This window comes from Eublepharis macularius, chromosome 18 (assembly GCF_028583425.1).
Source record: "Eublepharis macularius isolate TG4126 chromosome 18, MPM_Emac_v1.0, whole genome shotgun sequence".
Taxonomy (NCBI): Eukaryota; Metazoa; Chordata; class Lepidosauria; order Squamata; family Eublepharidae; genus Eublepharis; species Eublepharis macularius.
Window position 1 is genome coordinate 1,052,001 of NC_072807.1, and position 15,104 is coordinate 1,067,104.

Sequence of the window (15,104 nt, forward strand, 5' to 3'; positions counted from 1 at the left end):
TTTAAAAAGCACTTCTGACGTGTAAAGAAAGAAATATGGACCTCACCCGACCCTTTCCTTTACTTCTGTGGAGCTGTTGTTCAGAAAAGAGTTGACAGTGAAAGGTTGTAAGGTCTGTGCAAGTGTGCTCGCTCGCTCTCCCTCCCACTTCCCCCTCCAAATGAAGTGCCACTGTAGCCACATGGAAGGGGCCATATGGAACAATCCAAAAAGAGTGGAACTACCATTACAGGCAATCGAGTGACAGCAAAACACCAGGGGATTCACTCATTCCAAGGAACACAAGTTCTCCGTAAGGCGTTTAAAGACAATGGTCTTGTTCACTGTATGGGCTGAAGTATCAGAAGAATGTATTCTATCCCCTCTCTGAAGAGCACTTTGGCAAATATTTGGCCATTTTATGCTTTTCTTGGTGCCAAACGGTACCATCTGTAGATCTAGAACAGTGATACTCAGTGACTTGGGAGCCATCTTGGGCTCTTTGACACGCCACTAGTGGCTCTTCTAAGCAGTGTTCCTCAATTTGGCACCTGTCCCAAGTTTCAGGAAAGTTGGCAATGCTCTTGCTCAGCAGGGCTTCTTGGTGCCACTTTGAAACAACCTAGGGATGCCAACCTCCAGGTCTCCCGAAGGAACAATTGATCGTTTCACTTCCCTTGAAGAAACTAGCAACGTTGGACAGCAGACTCCATGGTGTCGGGCCCCGCTGAGGTCCCTCTTCAGGCTCCACCTCTAAATCTTCAGGAATTTCTCAATCTCGAATTGGCAAAACAGCCACCACCAAAGGAGCGGGTGAAATGTGAGCCTCCCTGAGGCTGAAGCTTCATACCAGGGTTGGAAAAAAATGTAGCTCTTTTTGGTTGATGAGAACTGCAATGTGGTTCCCCATGAGCAGCAGAGTGAATTCCAGTGGACTAGAAATACTAGCCTAGTTCACAAAACTGTATGTCAAAACTGCTCCCTCAGAGCTTGGGTAACACTGGGGGTGGAAAAGGCAGGACAGGACAGCACAGTGACGTGACTCCCGGGAGTGATGTCATCGCACCACATCTGGAACACTCCCATGCTTGACACAGGGCCAGTTCGGGGCCCAAATCAGCCTCGTGTGAAGCACGCATGTGCTTCTGGACCATCATCACGCAGACCTGGGAGCACATGCACACAAAGCGGGTGTGCAGTGAGCAAAAAGAAGGTGAGTGCCGGGTCCCCTACTCCTCCTGGCAGGACAGTAAGGGGACCTGTCAACCCTAATTGGACATAACACACATGATTGGTACAGACTGTGAAATTTCTCCAAGATGAAGAAGTGTCTAATTATGATGTCCCCTGTATAGAATTGCGGTTTATAATCCCATTTAATGAATTCTAAGATAACAACTTGGCGCTGTGTTGATGTAGACCAGAACCACACTCCAGGCATTTATTTAACCATTCAGGACATGACCAGACCTTCGGCATGCACCCTGGCACGTGGCCATGCAGCCTTTTTGGGGTAGACGTTCTGTGGCTTGTATCCTACAGGCCAGTCAGGCCAGTCTGAAGCCTTTCTCTAGCCTATGGTCAGAGCCTTCCTGTGACAGAAGAGACTGTTCAGAGGAAGTCTCCTGTGGTTGGAGTAAGACTTCGTAAGTGGCTAAGTGAAGTGGTAGGATTACGAGCCTTTCGGCTGACTCAGCACATGCAGTTACCGGAAACTACCCTGGGATTGTCTTCCTGACTCTGGCCAGTGCTGGGAAACTGCAGGGCAAGTCAGGGAAGCCACGCTGAATGCCCCCCCGATCTGACATGGTTTCTGTGTGTATGTGTACAGATTGGGTGGAGGTATCTATTCCATCCAATACCTGGTTTAGAGTTCAAGAACAAGCCCAACACAGAAAGAACACCATTTCCCCTCTAACAAGAACTCCTGCTCCTTTAACTGGAAAATTTAATAACTGAGGTCTGCATAAAGATACATGATAGAAAAAACATCACCTGCTGAATTTTTGCCTGCTATGCTGCTCCGTTCACCCCCACCCCACCCTCACTCCTGCCACTGAATAGAAAGGCTCCTGTTTTTTTGCCCGGGAGATTTCTGCTTGGATTGATTCTGTTTAGTATCTCCCTCAGTGCCAAAGGGTGTGGCCTTGCGCGCTCTCAGCATCACAAGTTGATTCCAGATTCCAGAGATCAGCTCCCCTGGAGAAAACGTCTGCTTTTAAGGATATGCTCTATGACATTTTACCCCCCCCCCCCGGGGGTCCCTCCCTTCCCCAAATCAGCCCTCCCCAGGCACCTCCCCCAAAGCTCCAGGAATTTCCAAAGTTGGATTTGGCAACCCCACTGCAGCAGAGACGGGAGGGTGAATCAATAAGGGGGGGGGGTTTAGACACTGTATTACAGACTGAAATGGGATCACGCCTCAGTAGCCGTTCCCTCTCTTCTGGGGAGTATAGATTGGTAAGGCACACTAAAGATTTCTGAAAAGATTCGCATTGACCCCACCAAATTACAATTTCCTGTATTTGACGGAGGGGATTTAAATGACTGTTAAACGCTTTTAAAAGCCTGTATGAATCTGTAGTGCGCCCTTTAGAAGCAGGAGCGCTCTTTATTCCCCCAGCGCTATTTCCCTCCCATCACTCCCATTTCTTGCCTGGATTTCTTATGCTTAAGACAAGTGCATTGCAAAAAAAAAAATCTGTCAGAAAAACAGGAGATCTAGGTGACATACACATATACATGCATATGCAGCATTACAAAATACAGTGACCTGAGACCTCTGCTTTTGCTGTTTTGCTTGTAGCTAGGACCCCAGTCCAGCACGTGTGCAGAAGCTGGCTGCTCTGTACAAATCCCTCATTTCATGGGGAACAACAACATTTACCCATCTGACATTGTCCACACGGTTCCCCTCCCCAGTCCACCATCGGCTGGAGCTGCATGCAGAACCCCTTACCAAGCAAATTGGCAGGTTTTTCACTACTTAAAGCATCTCATGTGCAGCCTCAGCTGCTCCTTGTGCATTCAATTGAATCAAGGCACAGGAATATCCCTGCAGTTCCATTTTTAAAATGCCCTGAGTATCAGAGGAATATATAGCTCCTGTAATGAAGATTAAGCAAATTCCCTTCCTGCCATCACATTTTTTCTCCAGTGTGTGAAGCGTAGCGGCACACTCCCCCTTAACGCAGCAGTGCTGTTCACAAGTTACAGCAAACAGAAGTACGCTGGATTTTCCTTTCTATGTGCATTGAATAATGCTCATGTTACATTCAGTGCACAGACAGCTTGAATGAGTGATTCATACTGCACATTTATCCAGGTACAGGTCTCTAGTTTCATCTGTAAAGTGAGTGTACGTTGTATGTCCATGTACATGCAGGAGGTACATGTCTGCACTATAACTTGCGGACAGCGCTAAATAAGCCCTGCTTCTAGCCTCTCTCTCCCTGCTTCCTCTCAGTCCCAAAAACCAGACCGTGGGAAGTTTCGATCAGACAAGTGGAGAGTTCTGAATGGGGAGGCAGGAAGAAGCAAGGGGTCTGACAGAGAGAATGTGTCTTGAGGGGAGCAAAGAGGGGAGAGAGGAAACAGTCCTGGGGGGCAGGACAGGTTGACGCGTCCAAGGGAAAGGCACTGCAAAAAAAAAAAAGCAGCTACATAAGCTGTTTCTTCTCATTCTGGACACATTCCGAAAAGGTGCTGGATTATCTCGACAGCTGGCCCAACCCTCTGTTAAATCTTCCTCCTCCTCCCTCTTCTCCACATTATGTTTTAAGTTTGAAGGTAAGGGTACCAGAGATGGATATGACATGTTGGTGATGGGGGAGAAGCAGGCAACTGAAGGGAAATTACCTCGACTTTTCCCACAAACATCTCCCCAACAGGGAACACAGTTCTATGAAATGTGGCACACATTTATCACAGTTTTTCAAAGGAGACACGCTCCTCCAGCTCAGGTTCCTCCGACAGACCCTGCACATAATGAAAGAGGCAGGAGAGAGAGCAAGTCCACTTAGCCATAATCCTCCAGCGTGGGTCACCATCAGCAAGAGCTGGAGAGGCAGGCCATAGGGTTCCTCGGGAAGCAAAAGTGTAGCAGGGGTAGCTTGGCGAAGAAGGTGAGTTATACCCCCTTCCCTGCACAACTATAGTGGCACATCATCATCCTCATCATCCTCAGTCAGATCTGAGGAGTGCAGCTCAAGGTCCTTGAGGATGTCTGAGATGTTCTCATCAGCTGGGCCAGTCCGCTCCATTTCCTCCAGTTCCATATCGGCAACTGATATGGAGCGTATCCCTTTCCCGTGCTTTGGGCTGGGAGGTGGTTGTGGGCATGGACAACTGGGGGCCACTGGGATGTCCATCTCTGAGTCTGCTGTGGTTCCCACAGGTGCCACGTGGCTGTTGGACTTGTTCCATGTCTGTGAGGCCCATTTAGTCTGCTCCTTGGTCAAGGTCCGGGTGGCATCACGGAAGCTGGCAAGGGGGGGCCGCAGTTGGACACCGGAGCTTGTGGAGCCCTCAATTGCTTTCTGGAGCTGAGAGAGTCAGAGAGATGGTAAATTGATAAGAGACCTGATCAGGTGTACCCCTGAGTAGACGGACACTCAGGAGACCAAAAAGAATCCACCACACAATTCATTTTGTTCCTGATACCTAACTATAACCCTTCTGTAATGTTTTTCATGTAAATAAGTTTGTGTTCTTTATTTCAGCTGGTTAATGTGGAGTTTTGAGTATTGGTTACAGTGGATTTAAATTCAGGCCTCTGAGGTGAGAACTATTTTTGAAAGCGCCAAGCTGTTCTGAAACCAATATGATTATCAAAACTGCTTCCATCACACATATGTACTTATAAATAAATTTTGCTTCAAATAAATTCTGCTTCTGGCTAAGCAAAGCACGCGCTTTATGTGGAATACAGAATCCCTTTTTACCTCACAGCCCCCACCCCACTTGCTGACTGTTCTGTTAGCTTGTTTGTTTATAGTCCGCCTTTCTCACTGAGGCTCAAGGCGGATCACACAGTATGAGGTCAGTACAATCAGTAGCAAGGACAAGGGCAGGCATTTCCATACCGTGTCAAGAACATTTCCATAAACAATGTCATAGGGTAAGTGAATGCAAGTTTACAAAGACATAGCGTTAGCAAGGATCCAATATGGGCTTGAAGAACTGCTGAAACAGAACATAAGCAGTTCTAGGACTGACATTAGACCACATGAAGCACAGGTAGTATATAGGAGTACATATTTAAAACAACATAGTATGTAAGGCAGCATAATGGTGAAGGCTATGGTCCCTAACTCATTAGCGAAACATCTGAGACCCCCTCCCTACAATACCACTCTCCTATCCGAGTAAAAAGCCTTTTTGAATAATTCAGTTCTGAATTGTTTGTGGAAAGCCAGGAGCGTGGGGGCTCAGTCCTGACCTCCTCAGGCAGGCTATTCCATAGGGTAGGGGCCACCACAGAGAAAGCCCGTGTACGGGCTGCTGCGGATTTCGCCCATGTACAGACTGGCACCTGCAAGAGACCCTGTTCAGATGAGCGAAGCTGCCGTGGAGGCACAAAGGGAGGGAGGTGGTCCCGTAGGTATATCGGGCCAAGGCTGTGAAGAGCTTTGTATGTAATAACCAATACCTTGAACTGAGCATGGTAACTGATGGGCAGCCAGTGGTGTGACTGTAGGATGGGAGTGATGTTCAAGCTCCTGCTCGCTCCTGTTAACTGTCGAGCTGCAGCATTCTGCACTAATTGGAGCCTCCTAGTTAACTTAGATGGGAAACCAATGTATAGTGCATTACGATAGTCAAATTTTGATGTTACCATAGCATAGATCCAGGTGGCCAGGTTGGCCAGGTCAAAGTAAGAAGCCATCTTCCAGGCTAGAGTGAGATTGTAGTAAGCATTTTTTGCAGCTGCCTTAACTTGTTTTTCTAGTAGTAGCGCCAGATCCAGTATAACCCCATGGCTCTTAACTGAGTCTGCAAGGGTCAGACTAACTCCATTGAAAGTGGGGAGTACAATGTCTTTCAAGGTCTCTGCCTTCCCAACAAGCATCACTTCAGTCTTGTCTGGGTTCAATTTTAATTTGTTATTTCTCAGCCATTTTACCATGGCTGTCGGGCAGCGCTCTAAGATTTCTACTGCATCCTGTGGGGACCTGGATAGCGAGATACAGAGTTGGGTGTCATCTGCATATTGAGTTGGGTGTCATCTGCATATTGATGACATTCCTACAGGTTTTACATAGAGGTTGAATAACATGGGAGATAAGATTGCACCCTGTGGAACTCCACAAAACAGCTCCCATTCTGCAGATAGCTGATCTCTGACGGCAACCCTTTGAGACCATTCCATGAGAAACGATTTAAACCCGTCCAAGGCACATCCTTTGATGCCCACTTCTGTTTCTAAACACCTCAACAGGATGGCATGGTCTACTGTGTCAAAGGCTGCAGAGAGATCCAGGAGAAGCAATAAGGAGGCATGGCCTTTGTCTATATTCAGACGAAGATCATCCCCTAACGCTACTAGAGCTGTCTCTGTCCCATGCCCTGGTCTGAATCCAGACTGGAAAGGGTCTAGAGCACTAGAGTTTTCCACAAAGATGTGGAGTTGGTCAGCTACTGCTCTCTCAATCACTTTGCTCAGAAAGGGCAGATTAGAGACTGGGCGATAATTGGCCACATCAGTTTTGTCTAGGGATGGTTTTTTAATTAGCAGACGAATAACTGCCTGTTTGCTCTGAGGTGCTCTGAGTTAGCGATTGATTTGCAATAGATCTCAGTGGTTCACTTATGTGATCTTTACTTGACTTTAACAGCCACGACGGGCAAGGACCAAGCGCACAAGTAGTGGCTTTCATAGATGTCTGGATCCTGTTAAGGTAGGTTTGCCAGCCTCCAGGTGGTGGCTGGAGATCCCCCAGAAATCCAACTGATCTCCAGGCAACAGAGATCAGTTCCCCTGGAGAAAATGGCTGCTTTGAAGGGTAAACTCTATGGCATTATACCCCACTGAGGCCCCTCCCCAAACCCCACCCTCTTCAGGCTCTGCCCCCCAAATCTCCAGGAATTTCCCAACCTGTACCTGGCAACCCTATGTTAAGGTCTGTCATTGTAATTAGTCCAAAGCAGTCCAAATATAGGCCAGATGATGTATTAAGCATTTCTTCTATCTCTTTTGTATTGTATTGTATACTACCATTTATAACTAAGCCTTCTTATAATACCTGTTAAATAGAGGAGGTCTAAGGCAAAAACCTTCTGGGAAGCTTTTGGGAGGTAGCAATATTTATAGGTCACACACTGGGGCAAAATGTCACAGGTGGTGTTAGCAGTTGGATTCAAACCCCAAAGGGAAGGTGTTTTTGAGATATAAGACCAGGTAGAGAACACCTGAAGCTCTGTATATGTGGAAATAAAAGGAGCGTTGATTGTGGCCAGGGTCCTCTTGAGGTAAACATTTAAGGAAGAGATGTAAAAAAAGGCAGGTTTGACACAAAAATAGTTACATCTTCTGAGGAGAAAAAACTCAAGTGATTTAATAGCTAAATTTCTCATCCGAGGGGACTTTCAAAGGGATTTTCAGCAGCCTCACTGAAGTAAAGTTCCCAGAATTCTTTGGGAGATGCCATGGCAGGTAAACTGCCAGAAAACCTGTAAGATTGACAGCCCTTCGCTGAGGGTGGGGGATCCCCTGCCCCACCCCTGCTCACCTGGCTGGCTGGCGGGGGGTCGGGGTGGGGAGGCAGCCCAGCAGCCACCAGAGCACGTGAGGAAATGGCGCACATGCATGCTCCAGAGGCCTGATGATGACACACGTCCAGCTGAAAACCAGAAAGCTATGGCCTAAGCAGAACCAGATTGGCCCCAGACAAAATGTTTGGGGCGATTTCGGTCCCTCTGAGACCATGTAGCTTCTGGTTTTCAACTGGATGTTCATTACTCTGGAGCACACGTGTGCGAGATGTAAAGATTGGGGCCCCACACCTGTCGAGTGATCCTCTCTCCACTTTAAAGGTAGGAGGCTGGTAACACAAGAGGATGGATATATATTTCTCTGGTCACAATTGCCCGCTGGCTTCTCCATCACAGAGGCAGTGGGGGGTGGGGGGAACTAGTCCAGTCTAGGCAGGCTTGGCAATCAAAAAATAGATAAATATTTTAATTTTCAAAGAGCTGAAGATGATTTGAACATGTGGTATGAAAGGTCATTCTACTTTAGGGTTACCAGGTCCCCTTATCATTCCGGCAGGAGTGATTCCTGGCACTTACCGGGGGTGTCTTTGTCTGCCAACAGGCATGATGACATCACTTCCAGTGTGGTGTCATCATGCCCATTAGAGGGCATCCGCCCATACTTCACGGAGGCCAGTTTGGGCCCTTGTGAAGTGTGGGAGCATGTCCACCACTGGGCCCAATGATGTCACTTAAGGAAGTGATGTCATCACACTCTGCAGGATCATGCCCGCTGCGCACTGGCCAGGGAAGCTTTTTTCCTCCCTGGCACATTCCCTGGGCCTTTTCCCCCACCGACCAGATGAGTGGACGGGGGGAGGCAGAGCTGGGAACGGGGGATCCCCTGTCCTCACTGGGGGACTCGACAGCCGTAAGCTTTCGTTTTTGGTAAGCAAATTTTTAACTTAAAAAAAAAGCAGTTCAAAAATCTGCATAACTGGTTTGACCAGGAGCAACAACAGAGCTTAAGAAATGGGTGCGCCACCCGAGAAGCAGGGCTTCTTCCATGTTACTTTCAGTGTGCATCATATTGCCTGTCTCAGACCAGAGTGAGTGAAAACTGGAAGCGGCTATCCAACTGTCGGCTCTTCCCAACTGACGGCAAAACTCTTTGATAAAGAACACTGCGCTGACTGTCAGGCCAGCAAGGCTCCACTCACCTCTTCTAGCGCAACCACGCCTCTCAGCTTCCCCATGCTGGTCACGCAGGCGTGGGTGAGGCCCAACAAAGAGAACAGGGTGTGCGTCTGAGGGGGGAGGCAGGAGACGTGGAGAAAGGAAGAAAACGGATCACTTCAAAATTATATCAGATCTCCAGGAATTTCCACACTTGTAATTGGCAACCCTAGGGAACTCAGAGGACAGCAAAGGCGTCAAATGGCCAACGGGTCCAAACATTTAGAGACAATATGGTAGCATTTAGTTGGTACTGAGAACAAAGTGAAGTTAGACAATAACACAATAACACACCATCGGTTGTACAATTATAGAAAATGAACTCAAGGTTATGGCTTGTCTCCTACCATGCCACATAGTAAAATGTGCCGGTAGAAGGAGCTGCCCTCCAGGGCTAGAGCCTCTCATTCTGGCAGCTGCTTTCACGGGAGGTTTGCTCCGTACTCAGCTGAGCAGAGAGGCAGAGGACCAGTCAATATTTTCAAGTCATAAATCAGGCGAGTTATGTTTTTAAAAATCTTTGGGCCTTACTAGGTGAGACACCATCCTGGGGGTGCACGTCCATTCTGTAGCACCAGGGAAAGCCATTTAAGGGTGCCACAATGTGTGTATGTGGGGGGGAGCACTGATTCAAGCTTCCAATGTTCAGTGCGGTGAACCACAGACTATGCAGATCTTACTTAGGGCCATGAGGAAGCTGTGTGACCCAGAGGAACCAGACAGACAATAAAACATGGGATGCAGGAGATACGAGGTGGTGGGTGGGATAGTGCACAGACAGCAGCGAGAAATCAGAGGTCCTAGGAAAGGAGAGTCTGAACATTAAACTTATAGGTCTAGAGATCTATTGCAGATGCAGAAAGGGAAATCTCACGAACCACTGACTTGGTGGATTCAGAGTAGGAGCAACACAAAGGAGCCAAGGGTCAGGCCACAGGCGATGTGAACGACCTCTAACCTGAGACCCTAGAGAGCTGTCGCCAGTCTGAGCAGACAAGACCGACCGCGAGGGGCCAAGGATCTGAGTCAGGACGACGCAGCTTCAGGCGTTCAAGAGTGACGGCAGGAAAAGGACTCATTAGGGAACCAGGGCGGGTGGCAAAGGAGTGCCGAGACAGAAACGGACAGAGCAGGTGCCCACCTTGTGCAGGGATGTCCTCTCCACCAGCTGGAAGGGAGAAGGGTCTATGCGGCAGCTGTCAAAACACACCTCTTTCTCCAGTTCCTGCTCCTCCCAAGCTTCTATCTGACACAAGAAAGAAGAGTTCACACAAACGCCCAGTTTGTACAGGTTCCCCCCCCCCGCCCCGGCCCTTCCAAGCACTACTATTCTGCAGACCTGGCAATAGCCAAAGGGGAGCACAGGTCTCTCTCTGCAGACGCCCCCACGAGGGCTAAGCTTCTCAGTCCCTTTTCTTCCAACAGGGGCATGTAACGCCGACTGCTTCCCTCACTGCTTCTTACGCCTGGAACTCACTCGCAGAACTCAAGATCTTTCCCATAAAGACTTTGACTTGACTCATTCCTTAAGGACATGGGGCCAAATGGGAGGGATCTGCTTGCCTGCCCACTTAAATGGAAAGCAGACAGGGGAAACTTGTTTTCCAAAGCACAGCACCTAAGTGAAGGGTGTGAATCCCTGACTTCTTCCTAACTCACCATCCTGCATTGTTTGAAACATTTTTTTCCTCCTAGCCGGGCTCCAATAGCGAAATGGGAAAAAAAAATACTTCCAAGTCTGAAGCACAGCAAAGTAAAGAGGAGGAGAGGGCATAGCTTAGCTCTTCTCACCCTAGGGTTGCCAAGCTCTTCTCACCCTAGCTCTTCTCACCCTAGGGTTGCCAAGCTCCAGGAGGGGCCTGTAGCACTCCTGGAATTCTAGCTCATCTTCAGACTATAGAGGCCAGTTCCCTTGGGAGGAAATCGCTGCTGCGGAGGGTGGGCTACGTGGCATTATCTCCAGGCTCCACCCTCAAGTCTCCAGGCATTTCCCAACCTGGTGTTGGTAACCCAAACCCTCACCCACATGCTCCATTTTGGATAAACAGAAAAGAGGTTTCCCCTGCTCTCCCTCAAGTTTGGCTGTAAGACATCCTCTAAAACTCAGAAAACTAAAGTTGAATTGTTTCAGTTATAAAATGGATTATTACTCTTTTAACTGAGTGGTAGCTTTTCCACCTTAGGCACAGACATGCCACGGACTGTCCCTGCTCGCATGACCAGAAAGAAAAGGGACCCAATCACTAGCGGACAAGGAAGAGAGCTGTGTGACTATTTCTCATCCATAAACACACACACACACTTCCCGCCCCCACCCCCCTGAAGTCGCTTGCCAACGCTCTTGTATCAGCTTTTCCAAACTTACCTCCTCTGGCTTCATCGTGTCTATGACGTCTGCTGAATCCTGAGGGGAAATGAAAATGAAAGCTAAGATCAGAACAAACAGGTGGGGTCTCATATGGACCCTCATGCAGAAGAATGGTTGGCTTGAATCCCTCAATTCTGCTCAGCCAAGTCAGAAGCCAAGGAGCCACGCGTTGACAGACGTGGTTCTTCCGGTTTGACTGGAGGAAGGCTTCAAACATGGTTGTGTGAAGCCACGGAATAAAAGTCACTGACTTCTCAAATAATCATCAATAACACCATTATTGTTGTTGTTTTTATGTATTTATAGTCCACATTTCTCACTGAGATCCAAAGCAGATTACATAGCACTAGTGAAACACAATAGAATCAACAGTGAGGACAATTCACTGATCAAAGTACAATAATGAACAGCTATTAGGACAATCAGTGGACAGATATGGCAGGACATGGTAGCAGAAAATTTTAAACAAGCATAAAGCTGAGCACAGAGATGAAATCTTTCTGGGAAAACATTGCAGTGGTGGATATTGACAATTCTAGCATCTGTGAACACTGTTATTTGTGCTCTGGATCCTTGCCTACCCTGGCTACTAAAATCTTGTAAAGGCCACATAAAGGAGTCCTTGATGTCTCATACATCAGTCACCAACTCTCAGCCTCTCAACGAGGATGTCATCCGTCCACTCCTTAAAAAACCATCCTTAGACAAAAATGATATAGCCAATTATTGCCCAGTCTCTAATTTGCCCTTTCTGGGCAAAGTGGTTGAGAGAGAACCAACCAACTCCAAGCCTTCTCGGACAACCCTGGTGCTTTAGACCGTTTGCAGTTTGGTTCAGTTGGCCTCTGGTGGCTGTAGCAGATAACTTCCACCTGCATGTAGACAAATAACAACAACAACGTTCTATTTATATGCCAGCCTTCAGGACAACTTAACGCTCACTCAGAGTGGTTTACAAAGTATGTTGTTATTATCCTCATGACAATCACCCTGTGAGGTGGGTGGGGCTGAAAGAGCTCTGAGAAGCTGTGACTGAACCAAGGTCACCTGACTGGCTTCAAGCAGAGGAGTGGGGAATCAAACCTGGCTCTCCGGATTAAAGTCCTGCCTCTTTCAACCACTACGCCAAACTGGCTCTCCATGCTTCATTCTCTGGGCAGAAAAGCAGTGTTCACATCCAGATGCTCCATGTACATCTTCCTTGCTGCTGCTATACACAGAAGTATTTTTACTGAAGTGTGTCTCACCAGTGGGGCAAAGGTTTCATTGCAGTCTTCTCCATATTTTTGAGAGTATCCATTAGCAACTAGTCTGACCTTGAACTTTTGTATTTCCTTTGAATTTCCTTTTCTGCATGGTGCTTGCTCTTGAAGATCCATTTGCCTCCTTCTGCTCTCTTCCCTGGTGGTAGTTCTGTAAGTGACCATGTCTGGTTTTTGATTAGGGATTCAATTTCTTCTTCTGCAGCTGTTCTCCATTTCTCGGCTTCCTTTGCTGGTATTCTTTTTATCTTTCCTGCTTAAAGGAAAGAGCAGAACAGCTTAAATTCTTGCCAAATAGGAAATTCTTCTTGGTAGAATTCCTTTGTTTGATCTGGTTGAACATCTGACACTTGGTTCTCCATCCCTTCTCCTTGTTTAGGCGCGGAGGGTTGTCCTGTGTTGCAGCCACCACAATCCACTCTATTATTTCTGTTTGCGGTTCTTCATTTCTCTCTTTTTGGTGTAGATTCTCTGATATCTATTTTTTCCATCTTGTTTGGTTTCTTTCTTTCATCAATGTTGATCACCATGTTGCAGATCTTGACCATTTCTGCTTCTGGGTTGAGGATTCTCTACCCTTTGCATCCCTGTGCATAACCAATGAATACACCTTCTTCTGCTCTGAGATTTATGTTGGTCCATTTTTCTTTAGGAATGTGAGTGCAGGCTTTTGATCGAAACACTCTTAGATGATTCGTGCTGGGTTTGGAGCCATAACACAGCTCAAATGGTGTACTTCTTGTGCCTTTAGTAGGCACTATGTTTTTCAGGTAGGTAGCAGTATTGATCGCTTCTCCCCAATACTTATCAGGTAGCTCTGCCCCAAGAAGCATATATTTCAGTGAGAGAGCAATTCTTTCTTTCCGCCACTCCATTGTTTTCTGGGGAATACAGGACTGTAAGCTGGTGCTCTATTCCCTGTTCTGTTAGGTAGCGTGTATTCTCCTCCATTTCTGTCCAGATTACTAATGGCTTTCTTTGGAATCACCATTTCAAATAAGACTTGAATTTTTCCCGTACTTGACTTTTCTCTCTGATCAGGTAGAACACAGTGTATTTTGAATAATCATCAATGAAGGCCAATATGTATTTATTTCCTCTTGGTGTTGGTGTTTTCATAGGTCCACAGAGATCACTACGAATCACCTCTAGTCCCCTTGGTCTAGTCCCTTCTGCCTTTATGTAGCACACAGAGTTTCTCTGCATCAGGACACGTCATCACTTGCATGCCTTTTGTTAGGTTCTTCCTTTCAAGTTGTCTTATTGCCTCATCATCTGTATGTGTAAATCTCCTAAGCCAAAGCTTGGTTCAAGTCGTCGTTCATCGCCTGGAAAATTCACTTTTTCATTGTGACTCTCAAGTTCATACAGGTAGCTAACAGCTTTTGTAATCAAATCAGTCTCATCTCTAATATATAAAAGGCAAGCCATGTTGCTGATAACTTGCTTTTTATCTTGTCACAGGAGCAGTGAGTCATTGGCAACACTGCGATGGAGAAACCCGGAGAAGCAATGGCCACAGAAGCGGTGGGGAGGCCCAATGTGGCATCATGCCCCTCCCAAGGCCCCGCAGTGGCCGCAGAGATGGCGGGGAGGTCTGGCGTGCCGGCGCAGCCCTCTCAAGGGCCCACAGTGGCAGAGAAAGCTGCTGGCCTCCATGGCCCTCCGGAGGCCCCGCAGTGGCCACAGAGATGGCGGGGAGGCCCGGTGCACCAGCACGACCCTCCAGAGGGCCACACCACCATGCCAGCCTTCTCTGTCGCTTCAGCAGCCTTGAAGGAGAAGCCTGCCGCGGCACAAGTCCCCTCCCACGCCTGCTGTTCCTACAACGGACTTGGTTGCTAGTCTCTGATAAAACATAAAACATCTTTCTCCATCAAATATTGGTTTCACTTCTTTTATCCCCATGCCTTTCACAGACAGTAAGTTATTTTCCAGCCCTGGAACATATAACCAATTTGTGATTAGAACCTCCCTGACTTTACCGCTTGGGAGCTTATAACAGAGCGTCGGTCCCAGTCTTGACTCATTCAGAAGAGATTGTTTGTTCATTTGCTATGTACAAATTCTCTTTCTTTTCCTCCATATCTTTGCCCATGTTGTTCAGGGCACCTGAATCCACATACCAGTCAAAGCTGTGTGCACACCTTTGGGATAAAATTGGGCTTTTCTTTGTTGATCTCTCACTGGCTTTAAATGATGTTCTTCCACTGGCTTTAAATTGATTCCTTTTGCTTCCCTCTGACTTCTTGGGAAAGCTCTTTCTTTATCAATCACTTACGGGACAGTTTTGTCTAATGTGCCCCCATTTTCCACAGGAATGGCAATTAAATTCTCCTTTAGTACTCATTTTTAAAGCTGTTTCATTTTGTTCAACTTTCTTATGATCTCTGTACAAGTTCTCTTCTTCCAACATTCCTATAACTCCTTTCAGTTCTCTGGCAAACTTATCAAAATTAAGGCAATCACATCCTGGTCTGGAACTTCTTTGCCTGCTGTTCTTAGCTGATGAGCCAAATTGAGCATCTCATCCAGATGAGATCTCGGAACATCAGTTTCTTTCATTC

The 15,104-nt window shown here is 47.2% G+C and overlaps 1 protein-coding gene across 1 annotated transcript in view; it reads right to left on the bottom strand.

Moving 5' to 3' along the window:
- CLCN1 (chloride voltage-gated channel 1) overlaps nt 1-15,104 on the bottom strand; it is a 132,091-nt gene continuing 116,987 nt past the window's right edge. Inside the window, exons 20-23 of the mRNA XM_055002589.1 lie at nt 11,273-11,311; nt 10,049-10,153; nt 8,892-8,978; nt 1-4,523 (exon numbers count right to left, since the gene is read on the bottom strand). Coding sequence (XP_054858564.1) covers nt 4,131-4,523; nt 8,892-8,978; nt 10,049-10,153; nt 11,273-11,311 — 624 coding nt within the window. The 3' untranslated portion in view covers nt 1-4,130. The remainder of the gene's footprint in view (nt 4,524-8,891; nt 8,979-10,048; nt 10,154-11,272; nt 11,312-15,104) is intronic.